This window comes from Saitoella complicata, assembly GCF_001661265.1.
Source record: "Saitoella complicata NRRL Y-17804 unplaced genomic scaffold SAICOscaffold_18, whole genome shotgun sequence".
NCBI classification, from domain to species: Eukaryota; Fungi; Ascomycota; class Saitoellomycetes; order Saitoellales; family Saitoellaceae; genus Saitoella; species Saitoella complicata.
The window spans coordinates 255264-276492 of NW_017567009.1; the positions used below are offsets into that span (position 1 = coordinate 255264).

The window sequence follows — 21229 nt, forward strand, 5'->3', positions numbered from 1 at the left end:
GCCTCGATTTCGGCGGGTTGCTTGTTCATTGCAGCAGCGGCGGACTCGCCTGTCAAGGCCTGCTCACCGACATCGAGAGGGTTCTGCTCAACAGCTTGCGGCGCAGGCGACTGGACCGCATCCGCAAACTCCTGGTCCTTGAATGAATGCGTGTCCTGGTCGTATATCTCTGTGCTTGTCATGGAGTCGTTTACAGTGTTGTTGTTGTTGTTCTCGTTGTCCTTGGGTGGATCTTCGTGAGTTATACCCAGCGCACTTAGCAACGTCATCTTGGTCGTTTAGTTTCTGGAGGTCGCTGGTGCGGATGGCTGGCGTTTTGTGGGTGCACATGTGGGGGTGAGCCCTGACGTCATCGCCGTGATGAGCGCGAAATGCATGTACGCGTATATCCAATGGGTCCTGATCATTCCACACCCCCGTTTCTTCAATACCACACCCCGCGCGCCGAAAATTGAGGAGATCAGAGCAGAAACAAGAGGAATAAAATTATTTACAGTAGCGATATGTACACAAATAAATTCCTGACGCTCCCACGCTTCCATCAAGGTCCATATGGACCAAAATAATTCCTAGGCGGGCCCGGAGGAGGCCCGTAAAACCTTTGATGCCCCGGAGCACCCATGGGAAGGTTTCCACCAGCCATAGATGCCATCGGGGGCAATGAATAGCCGACTGAGGGTCCTTGAACTGGATGCCCCGATTGGGGAGGGTAATCGAAGCGAGGCTGTAAGGCGGGTAGACCGTGGAAGGCATCAGAGGAGCGTCGAGGGGGTTGTAGGACGGCACAAACCATGGTTGAGAGTAGCCATCATCCACCGTACCACTTGGAACCGGAGTTTGGCTTGGCATCTGCACGTTACGGAGCTCACATGTCCTCCGATCATGCCCGGGCCGGCTGCAAAAACCACAGAGTCTTCTTGATGCTTCGACGGTCTCAAATGCGCTTGGGTCTCGCTGAGTTGAGCTGAGTGGGATGTTGCGGGATCGATTTTGAGATCCCCTCGGACGTCCTCTGGCGGTACTGACGGGCGGGTCTCGGACTTGCTGCTGAGTTGTGTCCAATGTGGGTGCCTCAATGTAGTTCTCGTCGAGGACAAGATGCCAGTGCTTGTGTATGTCGTGCATTGTCAAGGCCCGGTCGTCGGCCAATGCTTCAGTGATTGCATGCGCACAGGGTAAACCGAAAACCCTCTTCAGGTAACCACGGCAGGTCGAAAGGGTGAAATTGGTGGCGAGCGAACGACGTGCGAGAATGTACTGCTCCTCAATCAACCCCAATGCGAAGCCCGAAACCTTGTACTTGATATTGGCGAAGAAAGCGCCCAAAGTCGGTGGAACACTCACCTTCTCGTTGGCTGGCATAATTCTTGAGCTCTTCCAGGGTAGGGAAAGAGGCATCAGGTGGAGGATCCATTTCTGTCTCCTACAGCTGAGTTTAATGCTGTTTTGTGTGGTTGTTATGCTCTGATCTCCTCAATTTTCGGCGCGCGGGGGCGTGGTTTGAAGATTTAGCGGTGTGGAATGATCAAGACCCTATCCAATTGTCGGTGCGAAGAGCCAAGAACTGAATGCATTCATTTGGCAATCTTGCCCATCTGTCGTCACAGCAGTCGACGGCGATAGGTTTCTCGGCGCAATTCGCTCAGTTGGAGACCTTGATCAGCCTCGCAGTCCGACGCAGCAGTTGCTATGATTGAGCACTCGCCGGGATTCATCAGTACCTGCTACTAATGGTCTAGTTCATAAACTTCTAGCGAGTGGATGTCGACCACTCGTCCCTGGGTCTGACCGGCGTTATGCTTACATACTCGATGTTCCCTATGAAACCGCATTCATCTCCGTGACCGCAGCCAATTTCTCGTGATACGTAACGGCCGGTTACCTATGTTTACAACATCGAAGTGTAAACTGTTCAGTTTGTAGGGAGCTGTTGAAGTCTTGAATCCTCCTTCACCGAGGCACACCCTCAGCGGTATCTCTTAAGACAGGCGGTCCGGCGGGGATCGTGATCATATGACCCTTGGCTCACAAAATCAATCAAACCCAGGAAGGTGTCCAGTGCCCTACGCAGAAATACTCAGGTAGTAAGAAGTGGGCCCGGACCGTAAGACGGGCTTTGTATGCGCTTTGAAACGGCCGTCCGGGTAATCATGAGCGCCGGTGGCTCATCCATCTCCATAGCCATGATTGACCATATGACCCCTAGGCCTCAAGAGCGGGGTGCAACAAGATGTATTGTATGCTCCCTGTCTCTCTATGTAATACGCAAGGTTCCCCCATCCACCTCTCCAATCCCACTTCGCCCACCCGTTATAAACAGTTTCACACGCACCTCAGATCCTCAACCACATGGCCTCCACGAACCTCAAGACAACCCACGTCTTCACCCTCCGCGCCACCCTCGAACTCGGTCAAACCGTCGGCCAAACCCTCTCCGGAATCCGTATCTTCGTTCCCGTCTCTGGCGGAACCCTCAAAGGGCCCGACATCGAGGCCGAGATATTGTACGCCGCTCCTCCTCCTCACTCCTCCACTGCCCCTCTCATCCACTCTTCCTCGGAATCGTCTGACAGTGCGTGATATTCTAGACCGGTTGGTGGTGGCGATTGGCTTTCTTTGAACCCAGACCAAGGCCACGCCCGCCTCGACGTCCGCCTCATCGCCCGCACCTCTCAAAACGAACTCCTCTACGCCTACTACCCAGGCCACCTTCCGTTCACCCCAAATATCGGGGCTATCGCGGGTGGAGATAAAGAGGCGAAGAGTACGGGTTTTGACGATACGGGTTTGTTGACACAAATTACTATTGAGACAGGCTCGGAGAGGTTGGCATGGATGAATAAGGGGACGTTTGTGGGGAAGGGGAGGTTTTTGGTTGGGGAGGGCAGTGGGGTGGCGACGGTTGAGTATGATGTGTTCAAGATTGAGTGAAATGTCTGTTGAGGTGGAGATTTACGTGAAAAAGGAGATATGATTTCCATCACTTCGATTTCTTATGTAATGGATCTGGATGGCTTGTTTTGTTGTCCGAAATGAGGTATTCAAGTGGTCAATAATTGTGTCACAATGAATAATTCCCACAATCCCGCCCACCTGTACCTAACTTGTTACACATACTTCTCTACTCCATTCCTCAATCATTTCTTCTTATTCATGAGCTTCTTCACGCCCTTCCCAAGTTCAAGGATCTTATCTTCACACGCTGCCCATCCCATCCCGGTAGCGTCAGCAAGCTTGGTATAGAACCTCCTGTGGTGTTCTTTCTTTGCTTTGCGCATCAGGCTTATGTTGTTGCGAGCCAGTGGAGAAGGAAGTCACTGGGTCGGCCGGGTGTATAAGAGATAGTGGACCCAAGCGTGTGAAAGCTGCATGCAGCGGCTAGCAATCGTCAAGCACATCACGCGGCAGCTGCAGAGAAGTTCACCTGCTGAAATCCGGTAAGCACCTGTGAACTTTACAGAGCAAAGCTCCATGTGTTTGACTAATGAGCAATGCTAGGCGCAATGATATTGGCAACCGTATGTGCATTGCTGTGTCAATTTGTAAAAGGGGCATATCTCCCAATCGTTGAACCATTCCCTCCTAGCTTCTCATATGAGCCAGCTCACGTTAAATATACTACGCCCTATACCCCTTCGTAACCTCCTTCCCCAGTTCAACAATCTTGTCTTCACACGTCAACCAACCCCTCCCAGTTGCAGCAGCTACTTTGAGGTAGAACTCCTTGCGATTCTCTTTGTACGCCTTGACAAGAAGATCCATGTCCTCCGGGGTCCACTCAGCGACCGCTCCTGCATTGGCGACAGCTTTACGGTGTTGGAGCTTGATGGAGTTGACCGTTGTGCCTGGGAATTCTTGAGCGATTTCTGTACATGAATTAGCAACAGACGGGGACACAACTTTCCCTACAGTGCTCACCTTCCCAGTCCTTGTTCAGCTCTCTCCATAGGCGAATCTGCTCGAGCTCCTCCTCGGTCCAGAAGTGGCGAGGACCATTGCCCGTACCCACGCCGGAATGCTTGTGAGATCCATTGCCGTGGTCGTATTCTTCCTCATCGGAAATGAACTCCTTCTTTGCCTTGCCCATTGTTGTTGCAGTTCTTTGACAAGAATGAGTAAGGTAGCTATGGGCGGAAGTGGAGGGAGAATTGGCATTTAACAGATGGCGAAGCGGACAAGCGTGTGAAAGCCGCACAAATGTGCAGCGGCTAGCGACCGGTGAGCACGCGCCAGGGCGAGCGCAGTTGCCTACTCTGAGCAACAATTGAGAGATACGGCGGTGTAAAATCATCGAGACTTGCCGACGATGGATGCGGTTACTCTGGCTAAGAATAAAGAATAAGGTATGGACTGCACTGCATCTGCCGGCCAGCAGTCTTGGGGAAACACCAATTCGCGCTTCAATGCAAGAATTGCATTTTAACAGCCGCGCAAAAAAGCCAGAAGGGTATATCTCTCTCCATGAATCATTTCCATCCGAACTTTCATATGCGCTCAGCCGCATATGGGCATTCCTATCGTCCTCCACCAGACCTCCCTCACATTCCTACACTCTCATCCCCCTTTTCAACTCTTGACCTAGAAGAAAATCCTCAGAGCCTCCAATACAATCCCACCAACCAACAAAAACATCAACAGCGCTACATCGCACCCACATTAGCCCACAATCCCTCACACACTGGCCTCCAGCCCTCTTGGACAATACATACCCATCCACCACCCCGACACAGGTAGCTGCTTCCTCAACTTGTCCGCCTTTACGAGATTGGGATCCACGGCCTTTCCCCTCTTTGCGTTTTCTCGTGCGTTGAAGGCGTTGATGGCTTTGCGCTGGCGGGGAGTTTTGGGTTGGACGGTTGCTGGCTGTCACCACCCCCAAGTATCAGCATTTGCAATTGACATACCATGCCGAAAAACCGGCGGAACGGTGACTGAGGACATACCATTGTGATAGACAATTGATAGAGAACGGCCGAGGAATTGAATGATGGAGATAAGTGTTGACGATGCCGTATACGTGGCATGCGCCCACTTGCGCCACGGCTAAACGCGGGCCGTGAACCGTTCATTAACCTTATGGACGGACATCACTCAAAGCTCAGACATCATGTAAATAATTGTTCTCTTTTCATTCCTCTTTCTTCATTTCTGTCTATCTTATTTCCATTCCTTCATATCGTACTATCGTACACCCTACCGCTCTAAAGATATTTCTCCGCAGGCGTAGAATAAGGATTCTCCCCCGCAATCCAAACCTTGGTCTTGATACCCATCTCAACCGCCGCAGCAGCCCAGTCCTCACCGTGGTTGTGACCACCCTCTCCGACACCTGCGCGCAACAACGCCTGCTCGTCGTTAAGGACGTTGAGGACGCCGTAGATGACGGGGGTGGAGGTCTCGGTGGAGAGGTTCATGAGCGCGCTAGAGACCTGCTCGGAGATGTATTCAAAGTGCATGGTTTTGCCCTTGATGAGGACGCCGATGGCGATAACGGCGTTGTAGGATCCGTAGCCCTTGCGGATCAAACTGTGCGACAACGAAATTAGCGCAACTCCCCGTACGAGGCATCGTATTGGACTTACGTCTGGCAGTGTCCAGGCAACTCCCAAGATCCAGGAACAGACTCAATGATAATGTTCTTAGTCTTAACACCATATTCATTGACCAACTTGCGCACACATCCCTCGAGGAGGGGCTTGATGACGGCAGCGTTCCATCGGGCGTGGACGATGGCGATACGGAGACCGGAACCGTCGTACTTCTCGCCGGCCTCGATTCCCTTGATGGTGGAGTCGTGGTTCATCTTGGATTTTATGTGAGTTTTAAGGTGTTTGATCTATGATCAGCGGAGTAATAATGGACTCCTCGATTAGCGCGCTCACGTGAACCCCGCGCGAGGTTATTCCAACCGGGCGCGTGAGAATTCCCAGGACGACTTGATTGAACAATAAATCCACTGCACTTAGCTACCAGTCAACCCCCCTCCAATCAAAATCCCCATCAACGTTCCCCCACCTCCCCCCCAAAATCCCCTCCTCCCACCCCAAACTGAGCGCAAGTATCCTACACGCCCCAGAACTAATCGCACACACGACCCCCCTACCCGCTTTCGTCATCGCAATGGAGATATCCACGATGAAGCTGGCTGCGATTTGGGCTCGTAAGGCGGGGGTCGAGGATGAGAGGAATTCGGGGTAGGTGAAGGGGGCGGCGGGGGTGGGGAGGCCTGAGCCGGATGCATAGATGTCGTCTGGGAAGGCGTTGGCGGCGGAGGGGTCGTCACTGATCAGAAACACGCTCGGGGGTGTCATATCCCCCTCACCCCTCGTCAAATTCGCAACCGTCTCGACACCACCCATATACACCTCCGCCCCCAACTCTGTCTCCCCATACCGGAGCATATACGGCTTCGCATCCCCATGCCGAACATGCACGCCAATCCACCCATCTTCATCGATCGCATTCATCCTCTCCACCTCCCACTCCACTCCACCCGCAATCTCCGGCCGAAGTTTCCACAACGCCCTCATCCCCACCCTCGCCATCTCGAAAATCGCGCGTTGGCGGAGTACACCGACTTTCCGCGGGTCCTCCATCCACTCATCGAATTGGTGCCCGAATGTGCTCCATGTGCTTCGTGACACGACCCAATGCCTCGACGCATGCGGACACGCGACCATCACCTCCCTCGGCGGGGGTGTACACCCCTGCTCAGGCAACGGAAGAAAGTAGTCTGTCCATTTTCCATACCCCCACCATGTCGTGTCCACGAAGAAAGCTCGCTCACGCTCCCGCGCCATTCCGTATGCGATGAAGAGCGCCAGTATGTCGCGACCGAGGTAGGGAGAACTTAACATGAAGGTGATGGAGGAGGCGCAGGTGGTGGGGGGGAGGGGGGTGATGGTCGCGGGATCGATGTAGGTGGGGGGGAGGGACCAGAAGTCGGGGGAGTGGGCGTGGGCGTGGGCGTGGGAGGTTGAGGCGCAGAGGGCGCCGTATTGGGCGGGGGTGAGGGGGAAGGAGGTGTAGTTCGAGTAGTCGATTGTCCATTCGCCTTCTTTCAGGACGTAGGGTTCGTTATTCATGGGAACCGTGGGCACAACAGGAGTTGTGGCAGTAGCGGAACTGACATCTTCAGTCCTGAGCGCATCCCCAGCAACCCTAAACGTAACCACCAACACCCCAACCGGAACCGCCAACAGCAAGATATTCAACAACACAAACACGGCATGCTGTCTCCACCCCACCCTCTTCCCTGGAACCCTCCTAACAGGCTTGTTGATTTCATTACCAAATTCATCGACGACCGGAGAGCCGAGAAGGACTTCTTGAAGAGCGCCTTCCACGTCGGTGACACTGTATCGCGGAGCGGATGTAGCGCTGGTAGTATCAGTGTCGGTGTTGTCGTTGGGTACGGGGGTGTAGGTGACCCTATACGCCGGCGGCGAGTCGACAGTCCTTCCAAGCATTCGGCAAGTAAAGAGACAGTAATGCCTATAAGAGAGCCAAACGACCAGCGTCCAGTCCCGATAAGCTCAAAGAGAAGGTCGGATACCCAGTACTTCAAAGGTCATGGCGGCAATTTATTCGTAATCCAGGGAGTGCAGCTGAGCCGCCCAAGCATGCGTTACCGTGGGGTACCCGTGCGTCGTATATAGTCGAGTTCTAAAGTCATGCGAATCACGTGTAGCGCGCAGGTGCGGGAAAAAAGTTGTAGACCCCGAGAACAAAAACCCTTAGTACTCGACGACCAAAGGTCTAGGATTGATGGTTGAGGTCGATCCTGAGCCAGGTCAACGGAGGGCATCTTCTCGTGCCTCAAAACTCCGGATTCGACACACCGTCGAGGTGCCACCACCAGCTACTACCCCACCGCGGTTCGCGGTGCGCCCAGCAAAACCTGTCAACCAACGACAAAAATAAAAATCCCTATCAGCTGCTGAAATTAGAGAAGGATTTCCATTTTATCTGCCTCAATCGATTCTGAAAACCCTGGAGGGTCTTCTATCGACACCCCACCCCAACTCAGGAAGATTCGTCCTCTGGCTCTTCCTTATCAATCTCTCGTGATACTACAATACCTCAACTCTCTAAGAGAGTCCCCAATCCCATCTCTCTGGTTTTGGGTCACTCCAACGAACCCTCACCGGCTTCGGCCTCGCATACACCCACCCAGCCCCTGAAAACGACAACTGCAGTTGAAGTCAATGGCTCCTCTGAAGATTACCAGTATCATGTTTCTATTCCCCAGGGTGTTTCCTTTCCCGACCTCCATCGGGCGATGGACCTCGCAGGGGTAGCATACAATCCCGAGGAGAAGTCCAGAGTCATCTTGACTGCACCTCTCAGAAACAATCTCAGGACCGACCCGGCATATTATTATAACTGGGATGTTATTTTTCACCCTTTTATTCGACATACGGCTGCCCGTGTCTCTTCTTCCACCACCTCGGCTCCGTCTTCTTCCCCGGTCCCTGGGCTACATAACGCTCTTGTCGTCTGTCCTCAACGCAAAAAAGGTCTCAGGCGTCCTCCACCCAAATGGACTTCCTGCAGTTCTCTGCGGTACCTTCTTCCTCCTCTTCTCCCCTTTTTGGGCAGGCATCTCGCCTCTCCCTCACCCCGATCGTCGCTCTCAGGCGTGGTTTTAGGTTGGAAAGAGAGGATACATACGGCGACTCCTCTGACGAAGAAGAGCTCGATGTCGCACTTCTCAATAAAGACTGGAAACAACTGGAGCGAGCTGCTCTGCAGTTAGCTCCTCGAGACGATCATGACTCATCCTTACATGACTCGGTCCATGCCTTACGTTACCTAGTCACTATTCTCCTGGATCACACCGCCAAGGCGGATAAACGTGTCAAGGAGCTAGAAAAAGAAGTCACTGCCTTGTCCAATTTGGACAAGGTCAACGCCTCGTCAGTGACCTCAAGACTTAGGTCTCAGGTCCGAGACTTTGGTGATGCTAAAGCTCGGGTCGAGGCCATCGAGGCCGCGATCAGGAAGGATACTTCTCGTTCCCCCCCCTCAACCCCAGAAGTATCCGAAATTGATACAGCAGTTTCTAAAGTCACGGGTTCTGTTGAAGCACCAGCCTTGGAAAAGTTGGTAGCTGATTCTACAGTATCCGCCCTTTCCTCTCCCGGTCTGTTGCTGGATGCGGTTGGGAAGGCGTCCTCGAGCTTAGCTGCCGACTTTGTTACCAGAACCGAGCTGGGGACTTTCTTTGATGAGAAGATCCGCTCAGTTTCTGAGTCAATGAAATCTGAAGCTGCTTGCAACGGTAGTAGAGATCAACAAAATGATAAGTTGATCTCCACTATCGACTCTATTAGCAAGAAGATGGACTCCTTTGGGAAGAAGTCCTACTCTCAAGTCATTGCCGGCAGGAGTGCCGGTCCTCCCCCCCCGCAACCGAGGGCGAAAAGGCCACGCACCTCCCCCCCCATACCTCAGGCTGGCCGTGGCACTCCTGCCCCGCCCCGTCCACCTTCTCCCCCGGAGTCGGAACCAGGAGTGATGACGCTGGGGAAACCTCCGCTTAATCTCTGCCTCTTCTGCATCTCCGAAACCTCGGATTCATTCGAGGACACCAGGAGTTTTGCCAGAGACTACTTACACCTCCCAGAACTCCATGCCTCTGCAAATCGTCGAGGGAAAGCTTCGGCTAACCCCATACCCCGTCCTTTGGTATTGAGGTTCTTCAATAAGAAAGACCGCGATGTCTTCTTCCGCGCTTTCTCTGTCTTCCTACGACAACATCCCCAACCTGTCACGGGCTACAGGGCTTCTCCGGACTTAACCCCCACCGAGATCAAAACGCGAGATAAACTTCGCGAAGAGGTTAACCGTGGTAGGGCTTCCGGCAGAGACTTGCGGTTCCGCGATGGGCTCAGGATAGCGGAATTCCGAGATGGACGCTTCTTACGCTGGGTGGATTCGGAGGCGGCAGGCAACAGCCAAGATTCTGCTCCTGCCGAACCGACGTCTCCCGCACCTGCTCCTGCCGGGGATTAGCGCCAGAGGTCCACTGTATCCATTGTTTCATGGAACATTGGAGGCAGTGTCCCGGCTAAGCTCCAGCAGTCTAATGGTTTTAATGATCTTCATGACCTCGCTATGTCCAGCATCGATATCTTACATCTAGGGGAAGATTGGACCTTCCCAGAACTTGCTCATTTGATCGAAATCCCCGGGTTTCGTCTCTTCCACTCTCCTAGGATTCTACGCAGGCACATGCGTAGTTCTCATGGTCAGGGAGGCTCTGCTGTCTATGTTCGCAATTCCCTCCTCGCTGAGGTCCGGTTACTCCGTCTCAATGACGATTCCGATCGTGATTGGATATAGCTTTCCGTCTGTGGTATTAACTACTGCTTTGCATATGTTCCCCCTTCAAACAGCGTGGTTATCGCAGATGAAGAGGACCCTCTTTACACCTTTTTGGTGAAGCTGCCGTTTATGCACTATCAGGTCCCGTGGTGATTGTCGGGGACCTAAATGCTAGAACGGGTTTACTTTCTTCCGATTTTCCATCAGTCAGCAGGTCCTCGCTTGATGCAGCTGTGAACGCTCGAGGAAGGGTCCTTCTAGACCTCCGCCGCGATGCGGGTATGGTTGTCCTCAATGGGAGGGCCGGCTTTGGCGATTATGTAGGTCGGATCACCAACTTCCACTCCAGGGGAGCGTCAGTGGTAGACTATGCCCTGGTCTTGGAATCGTTGTTGGTGCCGGGTTGTCAGGTTGGAATCTCTGACCCACAACTCGACTCCTTCCACTGCCCTGTACGTCTCACGCTTCCTGTCCATCCTTCCAGGAGGAACGTCATGCTCCTAGGGATGGCCTCCCCAGGCCTCGGCGCTTCTCTTCCCGTTTTACTGGATCTGCAGCTGACGTTGCTTATCGTACACTCATGTCCGACCTTACTAAGAAGAGGTTTGCCTCCCAGTCTCCGATTGCTGGCACTACTTTTCACACTATGTCGAGCTTTAAGCGCTCCCTAGCCCGACTTCACAAGGGTTTGCCGATGGTGGCGGGCACGAGGGAACATGCCTCGTACCTCAACCTCCGTCGACATTACCGAGTGGAACACCGGAGAAGACAGTGTGTTTTCCAAGCCAAAAACCTCGACGCGTTGCTCCAGGCCAGTCCTACTGGCTTCTGGAAGATCGCTCACAACTCACTGTCCGCCCCGGGTCCTTCCCCCTTGGTCTCTCCCGAAGCCTTGGCTGACCACTTTCAGTCCTTGTTGTCAGGCCTTGATAGTCCGTCATTCGACGATGACTTCAAGACCGACTTCATTAGTCGTACTCCTCAGGGACCGCCAGTCTCGATCGATGAAATCCTCCATGCGCCCTTCATGGTGGAGGAACTCGACGAGGTACTTAAGTTCCGTAAGGGCACTTTTGCACGTGGCCTAGATCTCGTATCAGTTGACTCTCTTCTGGATCTCCCTGATGGGCGCCTACTTTCCTTCTTCAATGAAGTCCTTGAGAGTTCTTCTACCCCCTCGGTTTGGAATGTCGGAGCCATTATCCCTCTTCCCAAGAAGGGCAATCTCCGGAACCCCTCCAACTACCGCGGGATTACCCTGCTGTCGGTTGCCAGGAAGATCTATACTGCGCTACTTAATATCCGGATCTCATGCTGGGCGGAATCTAAACTACCCGATGCGCAGAACGGTTTTAGGAAGGGCAGGAGGATTACTGACAACCTGTTCATTCTTCGGACCCTTTCCGATGTATCTCGCTTTGAGAAGAGGGATCTCCACGTGGCTTTCATTGACCTTGTCAAGGCCTTTGATACCATCGATAGAGACCTCCTCATGGCTAAAATTCGATTCATGGGTGGTGCTGGCAGAGTCATCGAAGCCGTATCCTCCCTCTACTCCAACACTACCAGTGTTGTATGGTCTTCCTCTGGTCATTCTAGGGCTTTCCTTTACTATCACGGGGTAGTCCAGGGGGACCCTTTCTCCCCTACACTCTTTGCTCTCTTCCTGGCGGATCTTTGGTTCCCTCCCGGTGTTGACGCACCTTCACTGGGGGGAATTAAAGTTCCCTGCCTTCTGCTGGCAGATGATATTGCGCTCTTTGCATATTCCGAAGCTGGCCTTCAGTCGCTTTTGGACTCCTTGGTAACCTTCTGCTCTCAGTGGAGGCTTCTTATCAATGGGGACAAGTCCAAAGTGCTTACATTTCCGGGCCGCTCCTCCACGAACGCTAACCCGGTTAAGGTGTATGTTGACCGTTCCGCAGAGCCGCCGACCGTGGTCGACGAGTTCGAGTACGTCGGGGTTGTGGTATCCTCCTCAAGACTATGGTCTTCTCTCGCTCATCGCAGAGGAGCTTTGTCTAAGGCTCGCCGGACACTATTTTCCCTCCATGCTCTCAAACACCTGGTAGGTAGACTCCCTCCCAGAGTCTATATGAGGTTGTACCGCGCCTTGGTGGAACGTTACCTCATTTACGCAATGGTTGTCACTTTCGATGGCCCTCTTCAGTCCGACTTCGATGTGCTGCACAAAACAGCTATGAGGATAGCGACTGGTGTCTCCCCCCGTTCCATTCTTGCCCCGCTGTATCTTGATCTAGCGGAGCTATCCTTATCCGACCGCCGAATTGTTCTTCTGGCGAGCTATATTGACTACCTCCGTGCTCTCCCTGGAGATCGGTTAGCACGGCAGGCTCTTATCGCTTCCCAAACTCTCTGTCGAGCAGGGGATAGGAACTGTTGGTTCTCGGCTGCTGCTAATCGGCTGTCGGCCCTCGGGGTTGATCTACAAAGCACAGACGGGCCAATTGGTCCTGTCTCTAAGTCATTGGCGGAAGGGAGGGTGCATTCTATCTATGTCAATGATGTCCAGAACTTCTCGAGACTTGCCCTTCTCCGGCAAGTTGGGTCAGCAGTACCCGTGGGCCGTGCCTGACTGTGCCTGACTGTGCCTGACTGTGCCTGACTGTGCCTGAGAGCCATCGTCATACAGTTTCCACCCCTGAACGGCTTGTTGGAGGAGCGACCGTTTGATCAGTCAATCGAGACGACATGGAGCAAGACCAAGATGTTCCGCCTCAGCTGGGCGTACAGGACCGTCCACTCCCCGCTGCGGGTTCATCGCCTATCCCCCCAACCGTTCAACAATCCACACCACAAACTCAGCTGTCCGCAGTAAGGAGAGCAAGCGTAGCAGGTCCCGCAACCTCAACCCTCTCCTTCGCAAACTCCTTCTGGTCCGCCGACTACGCCTCCGGCCTCGGCATCCTCTTCTCCAAACTTCAACAAGGCTGTGTCGAAAACGCCGAAATCCTCGCTCTTGCCCGCGCCCGGAAAGATGCCGAGGAAGCATACGGACAACGCCTCATCGACTTATCGAAGGAGTCGACGACGACGAAGGGGTTTGCTGGTGTTGGGGTTGGGGTTGCGGGAGGGTTTGGGAAGGATGAGGGGGCGAGTACGAGGAAGGCGTTTGATGGGGTGAAGAAGGAGATGGAGCAGGTACCTTAACTTTGTCAGATCTGGGTGTGAATGCATGCTAATCTCTGGTTTTGGTACAGGCTGGACTTAATCATCAGAAGATCGCGGCGAATTTACAAACGATGGTACTCAGACCTTTTGGGCTGTGGGCACAAGACCACGAACAACGGATTACACGCTCTCATGATGCATTGTTCAGTCGTGTCAAGACACATGATAAACTGAGCGAGAACGTGAAGAAGTTGAGGAGCGTGTACTTTAATAAGTGCAGACTTGTCGAGGATCTGGTTTGTGCTTCTAACAAGCTGGTTTTTACACACAAATCGAGCTAATGATACCGCAAACAGGAAGAAGAGAACAAATACGCATTCCAGGTCCCACAGAAACAAGACCGACGAGACTCGACAAACACTGTTACCTCCGACGTAACCGGCGTCCCAGTCCTCTCCCCAACCTCCGCCAACCCCCCCGAAATCCACATCGAGAAAGCCCCCGTACTCATCAAAATCGGTGATAACTCCTACTCACCCGAAGAGATCGGCGGATTGATCAAGAAAATGTTGACGCAGATCCCACAAAAGGATGTGAAAGTTCCGATTTTGGGGACGTATCAGCATTGTAGTTCGGGGGATGTCATCACGGAATGGATTATGGCGAATTTGGGGGCGAGGGGTGTCGCTAACGCCGAGAAATGCGGTCAAGACCTCGTAGATAACGGATACCTCCGTTTAGTCGGCTCAGTCGGCCAACGTTTCGCCAACTCCTCCATCTTCAGCTACCAATGGCGCCCAAAAGCACTCATCCACTCCTCCAACCCCCAACACGACCCGAAACGCGATTCGTCGACGATTACAAACATGCCCTACGTCGGTGAATACATGAAATCCTACCTCGACAAACAAGCCCACCCAGACGAATCCCCAGCCCAACGCCTAAAACGCGAAGCCACCGAAGCGGACGAAACATACAAGGTCGCCATCAAGAAACTCGATAAAATCCGGGCAGAGTTGGAGGAGAGTATGTTCGAACATCTCCGATTCGTCGAGAAATGCGAGCTGGATAGGTTGACGGCGATTAAATCCGTCATGCTTGACATGTCCGCTGCGATATCGAATGTGATTCCGGGGATTCAGGCGAGTGTGGATAATATGTTGTTGTACCAAGAAACGATTAGTCCTGTCAATGACTTGCGGTATATCATTGAGAGTTATCGGACGGGACCGTTTATTCCGAAGGTTGTTACCTATGAGAGTTATTATAGCTCGGCGCGGGAACAGACGTTTGGTGTCGATATCGAGTTGAAGACGCGTGCGGATCGGAAACGGGTTCCGAATATCGTGAGTACGATTTTGTCGTTCTTGGATGAGCATTATCCCGATCTCGATAACGACCACGAGCGGCGTGGGATTTGGTTGGCCAACGTTCCGTTACCCGCTACCCACCATCTCCGGCACTCGATCAACGACGGACAAGCGGTCAGGAAAGAGGTGCTGGCGCAGTATGAGGTCGCGATCGTGGCGGGGGTGTTGAAGTTGTATTTGTTGGAGTTGCCGGATTCGTTGGTTAGTTGTACGGTGTATGATCTCGTGAAGACCATCTACGCTACACACGGCAACGACGAGGACCCTCGAAACAGGTTAAACGCATTACAAAACGCACTAGGCCAACTCCGGAAAACGAATATCGCAACACTCGATGCGTTGATGACACATTTCGTCCGTCTCATCCAAATCACCAATGGTGAGGAATCATCATATGTCGGCGATCTCGCCTCCTCGCTGTCGTTGTGTATTTTGAGACCACGCCAGCCGTCGAGTTTGACGTTTGATGATCGGCATGCGGCGAGGTTGATTCAGGATTTGTTGGGGTATAAGGATAAGATCTTTAATGATCTCAAGCGGGCGAGTACGATGGTTAGTACGATGTCTGGACGGCCGAGGGCTGCGACGGATGAGTCTCATCGACGCTCACTTGAAGAGGCTCGACGTCAAGCTGTTGCGCAAGCCCATCGTGAACGCAACGGTGCGAATGCGTCGCAGAGTCAGACATCCTCGAGCGGCTCGCGTCCAAGTTCGAGGGGTGGCTCGAACAAGAGTCGGAGTCCGAGTCCACCGGGGAAGAGAATCAGTTTACAGAGTTTCGGGAGTCCGAGTGTGCGTTCTCGGCCCACGAGTTTGGCTGGGCAGGAGACGGGACCACGATCGCCTAGGAATTTGTCGTCTGCGAGTTTTGCAGCCGTTGGGCAGGGTGATGCGCCGTTTGTTCCGCCGAAGGAGGATGTGCAGCAGCCGGTTCCGGTTGCGTTGGCTGAGCCTGCGGCTCCTGCGGCTGCTGGTGGGGCTGGATTTGCGCAGATGCGGGCGGAGAGGGATGGTGATGCCCCCTTCATGCCACCGTCAGTCCCTCATGACGCAGCGCCCTTTAACCCACCCCAAGGCGACGCACCCTTCGTTCCCCCCAAGGATAACGAATCCTCCCCCATTTACGCCTCTCTAACTCAAGCCGTACCCACAGCCACAGGCGACAAACCTCCTCCCCCCTCCATCGGCAAGAAACCCTCCCTCGGCCGCTCAGCAGTCATCACCCGCCGCACACCAAGCCAAAGCTTCCGTTCTCGTAGGAGTATCGGCGGACGACAAGATCTTCCGTTCACGCCTCCTTCGCAGGATGCGCCATTCGTGCCACCGACGGATGATGCGGATGTCATGACCATGTCGCATAATTTGCAGAGGCAGAGTATTGATGCTGGGTCGTCGGCGATGAGGGTGGAGCAGGGGGGTTTGAGTCAGCGGGGGTCGTTGGAGGGGAGGAGGGCGGTGCAGTTGACGGATGCTCCTTATTCTGATGATTTGACGTAAGGTGAGGGGCGTGGAGACGATCGTGAGGTTATGTCGGTGACGCGGGGACAGATTAAGCTTATACTTAGCCGGACTAGTATTAGTTGTTGCTCACTACATTTTTAGCGAAATACGCATATATCTCTTTTGGTAACTGGTCATTCTAACCCCCCTGATCACTCTCTGTCATCAACAGTACCCCCTACCTACACCACAACGATAGTCCTCCCCCACTCAGACCCCCCCTCAACCTCTCCCTTCTTGCTCCCAATCTCCTCCACATCCCAATTACACTCCAAATACCTCCCCCTAGCCCAATCGCACGCTCCACTTCCAACCCAAACACCAAAACCCCCCATCAACTCGGGCGTATCACACAACAACCCCCACGTATCCTTCGGCATACTCTCCCTCGCCAACTCGGTCATCACGCCTCCCGGGTGAACAGCGAACGTGATGAGGTTGTGAGAGACATGGTGTTCGGTATCGAGGAATGCTGTGAAGCGGTTAATTGCGGTTTTGGAGGGTTGGTACGCCGAAAACCCGGCTCGGGTACCGCGGGAGCCGATGGAGGAGGTGTTGATAATGTAGTGGGGCTTAGGAGTTGTGGGGGAGAGACGGGGGAGGAGGTAGTGGGTTGGGAGGTATGTTGATTTTAGGTTAACTTCCCAGGTTTTGAACCAGGTGTCTGGATCCGATTCAGCGATCGTAAGGTTCGGTTCGAGGATCCCGGCGTTGTTGAAGAGGGTGTAGAGACCATCGTTCCCCGTTGCCTGCACGGCTTTTTCGATCAGGTTCTTTACGCTCGAGGCATCCGTGATGTCTGTCTCGACCTCCAAGATCTTGATACCCTCATTGATCTTCTTGATCTCCTCCGCGACCTCGGTTAATTGGGACGCGGTACGAGCAGCGAGGACAATGATCTTCGCGTTGGCTTTGGCGTGGTTCAACGCGATCGAACGACCGATTCCGCGGCCGGCACCGGTGATGATGACGGTGCGTCCCTCGGCGGCATTGGCGAGGCCGGAGGAGGGGTTGGAGGGGTCGATTGCGGGGTAGATGTCGTGGTGTTTACCTTCGATGGACATTGTGATTTGCTGTGAATGGTCGGTGGTGAGGAGCTGAATGGGGGCCTTTTGTAGGGATGTGCAGTTTTCGGCGTGGAAGGAAACGGATCGGCCGGATGACGCACAGATCGGCAGCGGCGAGGGGCGTCGCATACCCGTCTGCAGTGCACCTTCCGGAAACTTTAGAAAGCTGATGAAGTCGGAAGCGAACTCGCACTCACTCACTGCTCTTAAAGACATTGCTTAGTGCCTGCCAAGGTCCCTCGAGGTGCCGTAAAACCCGTTTTGTTGCACCTGCCCCCGTGGGAAAGACGATAACGTGCAGTAGGGTCCATTATGATCTCTACTCGACAACACCGGAAAAAGTTCATCCGTATACTCAACACCCTCATGTGAAGTTTGAGAACCACTTTTTATCCCCCAGGCATACAAACTGAGCAATTGATCTCTGTGGGTCCCGACTATTTAGAAAAAGAAATTGTCTTCAAGTGGTGCCAGGTTACTATTCATCGGACTTGCAGGTACGGGTTGAGGCTTAAGACGGTCCCTCGAGATGTCGTTCTGACAACCTGGCTATTGGTGACCGTGAGAACTACGGGCACGTGTACCGGGGACCTTAGCCTTCTTCATCGAGATATACGGAGGTCCCTGGTTTCCTTCGTGACCAAGTGATACACCTTAGCCGAAGCGCATGTAGCAATCTGGATATACATGTACACGGGGAGCAGTGACGTGCATGTTAATGTCATTGTCAAGACTGCATCAATTATGCCCTACCATACCCGTAATGTGTATCAGGACCGTAACATCCATGCGCCGTGTCCATCCATATCGTTCCATCCCGTTAGTCTACCGTAGCATACATCGCAAGAAACCTCCATCTCAACCCCGCGTGATCTCAAAACGCCCTTCAAACTTCAATCCCAACCAACTCCCGCTCGTAAACAATCCTCCCGACCTCCCTCACATGCGGCACGACCGTAACCTTCGCATTCCTAACCCTCCTGGACAATTCCTCACCCTTCTTCACCTCACCACTCTCCAACTGCTCAGGCGTGTATGGGAACGGCTCAAAGGTTCGCTGCATCTCGGTGATGAGCATCCCCGCGTTCCAGGCATTGAACTCCGGAGCGAGGTGGGTATGGAGCATACGTCCAAAATCCGGTCGGGTCTCTTTCACAAGGTGGAAACCCAACCAGTTCTCGCATTCCTTCTTCTTCTTGTGGTGTTCGAAGGACGTGCGCTCAGTTTCGGCGGTGATAGAGGTGGCGTCCGTGAACTCGGTTAAGGCTCTTGAGGAAGAACCGTTGGAGATGAGGGAGTCACGGTCAGAGTGGACGAGACGGACGGTTGCGTCCTCGGCCTTTACCGCCCTCCCCTTGCGGTCGCGCGTCTGGACATCTGCCTGCTGTTGAGTCGCAGCCATGAGCTTCTTCTCCGCGATAGCCTTAGCCACCGCCCACTTCGCACGGGTCTGACGCTCTTCCTTCGTCTCGCGGCGAAGCTCTTCGTGTTGACCGGGGATGTATGCGTAAGCGCGCGAAGTCTGATGTGTGGCTCGCGTGCGCTCTTTGATGACAGAGTTGGATTCTGGGATATATTGGTAGTTGGAATCCATGACGAAGCTCCTTGAACGACTTGGAAGAGCTTTATCGATGTTGGTGGTGGTGTTGTGGGCTTGCACTTGGATCCTCGTCCCGGTGTGAGAGGCAAGCTCGAGCGCCGGCGCGGCCGCGTGAGAATCCAGACTGTGCTCGATAGAGCTTCTGACCAGCTCAAGCTGATGGTGATGACAGTATGTACACCACATCCTCTTAATTGTATCGATCGTGTTTCCACAAGTTCTGCAGGTTGTCTGCTTGTTCGCCGAGTGCTTTCTCTTCCTCGAGGTCTTGCGCGGCGCGTCTTGGACGTTTTCGGTCGCAGAGGGAGACCGGCCGCCCACGTGGTTTCGTTCGAAAACAGCAACGAGAGAACGAGTGAGGGTTTTGAAGCACTCTATGTTGATAGTTTTCAGAGAGTGTATGTAGAGAAGGGTGCTGTTCGTGATTGTCGTGGAAGAGAGCGTTCTTGGCCTGCGGAAAGGTGGAAAGTTGAAAAACGTTAGGACGGAGGAAGGTCTCCATTTTGAACTGGCGGTCCCAACTGCTCAGACGCGCTAATAGCTCTCGATCTCATGGAAACCAAGATCGTTGAGTCCATCAATGGGCAGCTGACCTTGATCAAAATCTCCGAGTAGCGCGGTAGGAGGCGGACCTCAAAGTACGCGACGGATGGACATGCGTCCCGAAACGTTCAATGAAAAAGCGGCAGTAAGTGCGTTGACATACACTGAGCATGTCATCTGGTGAGATCGGGGAAGTCGTTTGGATTGCTTTTCTTCAAAGATATCCGTGCTGAATATCACAGGTATAAGGTGCTTGCTTGACTTCACGCATCCGCGAAGCTGAAGCGCTAGTTGCAGGAGAGCAGGGCCTTCTGTACAGCCCAGTAGATCCTGGGCCGCGGCTGATCCTTTGGCATAATTTGAGTTCATTACACGTTGCATAACATCATCATCGCAGCCAAAGGACGCGATCAAGCTGCTCAAAACCGTTACTATTGACAATGACTAACCAGACACGCTCCTCATATTTGCCTCACACAATCCTAACACCCGTTTCCTTGACATAATTACCGTTTCGGGCAGCCTTAGCGCATCCATCCGCACATCCTAGTGGCTTCCCCTCGATTGCGCTAAGCCGAAACAGGAAATTGTCACTCAGAAATCAGCGCTCGGGCCCCCGATGGATCAATGACATCTTTGACTTGATCCGAGCGCAAAGTACAAACGCTTTGGGTCCTTCCAGGATAAAAGGAGGGCCAACCCCCTACTTCGGACCTCCATCCATTCGCAACTTTCCACATCGTCTACGGAGTTACAGCACTCTCTTTAAACGTCGAACCTCTATCTCGATCTACACAACACGAATTACAAGCAAACTATCAACATGTCTAACTTCGCTACTACCGTTTTTGAGTCTGCTGCCGCAGAGCTCTACGCCGAGTCCGTCATCTCCGACGACTCCTCTATCTTCGACGCGTCCGACTCCGTCGGATCAGGACTCACTGAGTTCAGCTCGGAGCAGATCCACATTGCTGGTGCCCTCCTCCACCCGATATACGTCCTCAACCGCGTCCACGGCGCTCTTTCATCCCTTTTGAGCGTCGTTCAGAACACCTACCACGCGTACCTCTTCCCCACCGAATCGTCCATCGAGGAGCGTCCTACCATCCCGGACGTCCTCAACAGGGCTGCTGATGTAGGAGCTGCTTTGACTGAGTTTCACACTCAGCTCGCCGAGAACCCACATGTCTTGGCGGAGTTCACCGAGTTGAGCGAACAGAGCTTGCAGGAGTGCCGAGAGGAGATCGGCGGTGCACTTGAGACGCTCACATTGAAGATCGCTCTCGGGGAGTTCAAGTACAGTACCTACGCGTACGACCGCGAAGAAGATTACGATTACATCTACGGAATGTTGTGCGATATCGATGATGCTGTGTTGGACCGTATCGCGGCAATCACCGCTCGCCTCAACCCTCCCCAGCACCAACGTCAAAGTGGACCCAGGACGATCCGCGGCATTGGCTGTGGGATCAGGGAATGGGTTCCTGAGAGACCGAAGCTTGAACACGTGCCATCTTGGAAACGCGAGAAGACCCTCCGTCAGCAGGCGTTGAAGGAGAAGTTGTCTAGAGTGATGAGAGTTAAGAAGGTCAGGGAGGAGACCGCCAGGAAGAACAGGATGGCCGTAAAGGCGAGGCGTTTGAGTAACTGAAAAGGGTACAGCACTGGTTAAAGGATTAGCAAAGGGA

At 53.4% G+C, this 21229-nt stretch overlaps 10 protein-coding genes across 10 annotated transcripts; 4 read left to right on the plus strand and 6 right to left on the minus strand.

Annotated features, from left to right (window-relative positions):
• The first annotated feature begins 2244 nt into the window (after positions 1-2244).
• On the plus strand, positions 2245-2622 carry SAICODRAFT_31131 (uncharacterized protein). Its single transcript, XM_019167848.1, has one exon. It carries the CDS (start codon positions 2350-2352, stop codon positions 2578-2580), a length of 231 nt encoding a protein of 76 aa, XP_019022901.1. The 5' UTR covers positions 2245-2349; the 3' UTR covers positions 2581-2622.
• Positions 2623-3618: 996 nt separating this feature from the next.
• On the minus strand, positions 3619-4087 carry SAICODRAFT_8716 (uncharacterized protein; the record flags this gene model as incomplete). The annotated part of the gene is made up of 2 exons (XM_019171476.1): positions 3619-3866; positions 3919-4087. 2 exons carry the CDS (start codon positions 4085-4087, stop codon positions 3619-3621), a joined length of 417 nt encoding a protein of 138 aa, XP_019022902.1.
• A 491-nt stretch (positions 4088-4578) lies between these two features.
• SAICODRAFT_8717 (uncharacterized protein) lies at positions 4579-4946 on the minus strand (the record flags this gene model as incomplete). Its single annotated transcript, XM_019171477.1, has 3 exons — positions 4579-4640; positions 4710-4863; positions 4905-4946. 3 exons carry the CDS (start codon positions 4944-4946, stop codon positions 4579-4581), a joined length of 258 nt encoding a protein of 85 aa, XP_019022903.1.
• A 204-nt stretch (positions 4947-5150) lies between these two features.
• On the minus strand, positions 5151-5803 carry SAICODRAFT_66757 (Lumazine synthase; the record flags this gene model as incomplete). The annotated part of the gene is made up of 2 exons (XM_019170261.1): positions 5151-5526; positions 5583-5803. The coding sequence occupies 2 exons, from the start codon at positions 5801-5803 to the stop codon at positions 5202-5204; spliced, it is 546 nt and encodes a 181-aa protein (XP_019022904.1). The 3' UTR covers positions 5151-5201.
• Positions 5804-5909: 106 nt separating this feature from the next.
• SAICODRAFT_31133 (uncharacterized protein) lies at positions 5910-6411 on the minus strand. The gene has a single exon (XM_019167849.1). The coding sequence runs from the start codon at positions 6357-6359 to the stop codon at positions 5967-5969; it is 393 nt and encodes a 130-aa protein (XP_019022905.1). The 5' UTR covers positions 6360-6411; the 3' UTR covers positions 5910-5966.
• A 2130-nt stretch (positions 6412-8541) lies between these two features.
• SAICODRAFT_8720 (uncharacterized protein) lies at positions 8542-10017 on the plus strand (the record flags this gene model as incomplete). Its single annotated transcript, XM_019171482.1, has 1 exon — positions 8542-10017. The coding sequence occupies one exon, from the start codon at positions 8542-8544 to the stop codon at positions 10015-10017; it is 1476 nt and encodes a 491-aa protein (XP_019022906.1).
• Positions 10018-12761: 2744 nt separating this feature from the next.
• Positions 12762-16421, plus strand: SAICODRAFT_144240 (uncharacterized protein). Its single transcript, XM_019165509.1, has 3 exons — positions 12762-13491; positions 13551-13757; positions 13818-16421. The coding sequence occupies exons 1-3, from the start codon at positions 13042-13044 to the stop codon at positions 16326-16328; spliced, it is 3168 nt and encodes a 1055-aa protein (XP_019022907.1). The 5' UTR covers positions 12762-13041; the 3' UTR covers positions 16329-16421.
• Positions 16422-16555: 134 nt separating this feature from the next.
• SAICODRAFT_46457 (NAD(P)-binding protein) lies at positions 16556-17425 on the minus strand (the record flags this gene model as incomplete). Its single annotated transcript, XM_019168857.1, has 1 exon — positions 16556-17425. A coding segment is annotated over one exon (870 nt), but the record flags the coding sequence as incomplete, so codon positions are not given.
• Positions 17426-18124: 699 nt separating this feature from the next.
• On the minus strand, positions 18125-19240 carry SAICODRAFT_144264 (uncharacterized protein). The gene has a single exon (XM_019165510.1). The coding sequence runs from the start codon at positions 19182-19184 to the stop codon at positions 18285-18287; it is 900 nt and encodes a 299-aa protein (XP_019022909.1). The 5' UTR covers positions 19185-19240; the 3' UTR covers positions 18125-18284.
• A 1124-nt stretch (positions 19241-20364) lies between these two features.
• On the plus strand, positions 20365-21192 carry SAICODRAFT_8725 (uncharacterized protein; the record flags this gene model as incomplete). The annotated part of the gene is made up of 1 exon (XM_019171483.1): positions 20365-21192. One exon carries the CDS (start codon positions 20365-20367, stop codon positions 21190-21192), a length of 828 nt encoding a protein of 275 aa, XP_019022910.1.
• Positions 21193-21229: the final 37 nt, after the last annotated feature.

Bases quoted from the DNA above. Each gene is read 5' to 3' on its own strand.
- SAICODRAFT_31131 (XM_019167848.1), top strand. From the start codon at position 2,350: ATGGCCTCCACGAACCTCAAGACAACCCACGTCTTCACCCTCCGCGCC.
- SAICODRAFT_31133 (XM_019167849.1), bottom strand. From the start codon at position 6,359: ATGGGTGGTGTCGAGACGGTTGCGAATTTGACGAGGGGTGAGGGGGAT.
- SAICODRAFT_144240 (XM_019165509.1), top strand. From the start codon at position 13,042: ATGGAGCAAGACCAAGATGTTCCGCCTCAGCTGGGCGTACAGGACCGT. The intron at 13,492-13,550 runs GTACCTTAACTT...GTTTTGGTACAG, and splicing joins TGAAGAAGGAGATGGAGCAG to GCTGGACTTAATCATCAGAA. The intron at 13,758-13,817 runs GTTTGTGCTTCT...TACCGCAAACAG, and splicing joins GCAGACTTGTCGAGGATCTG to GAAGAAGAGAACAAATACGC.
- SAICODRAFT_144264 (XM_019165510.1), bottom strand. From the start codon at position 19,184: ATGTGGTGTACATACTGTCATCACCATCAGCTTGAGCTGGTCAGAAGC.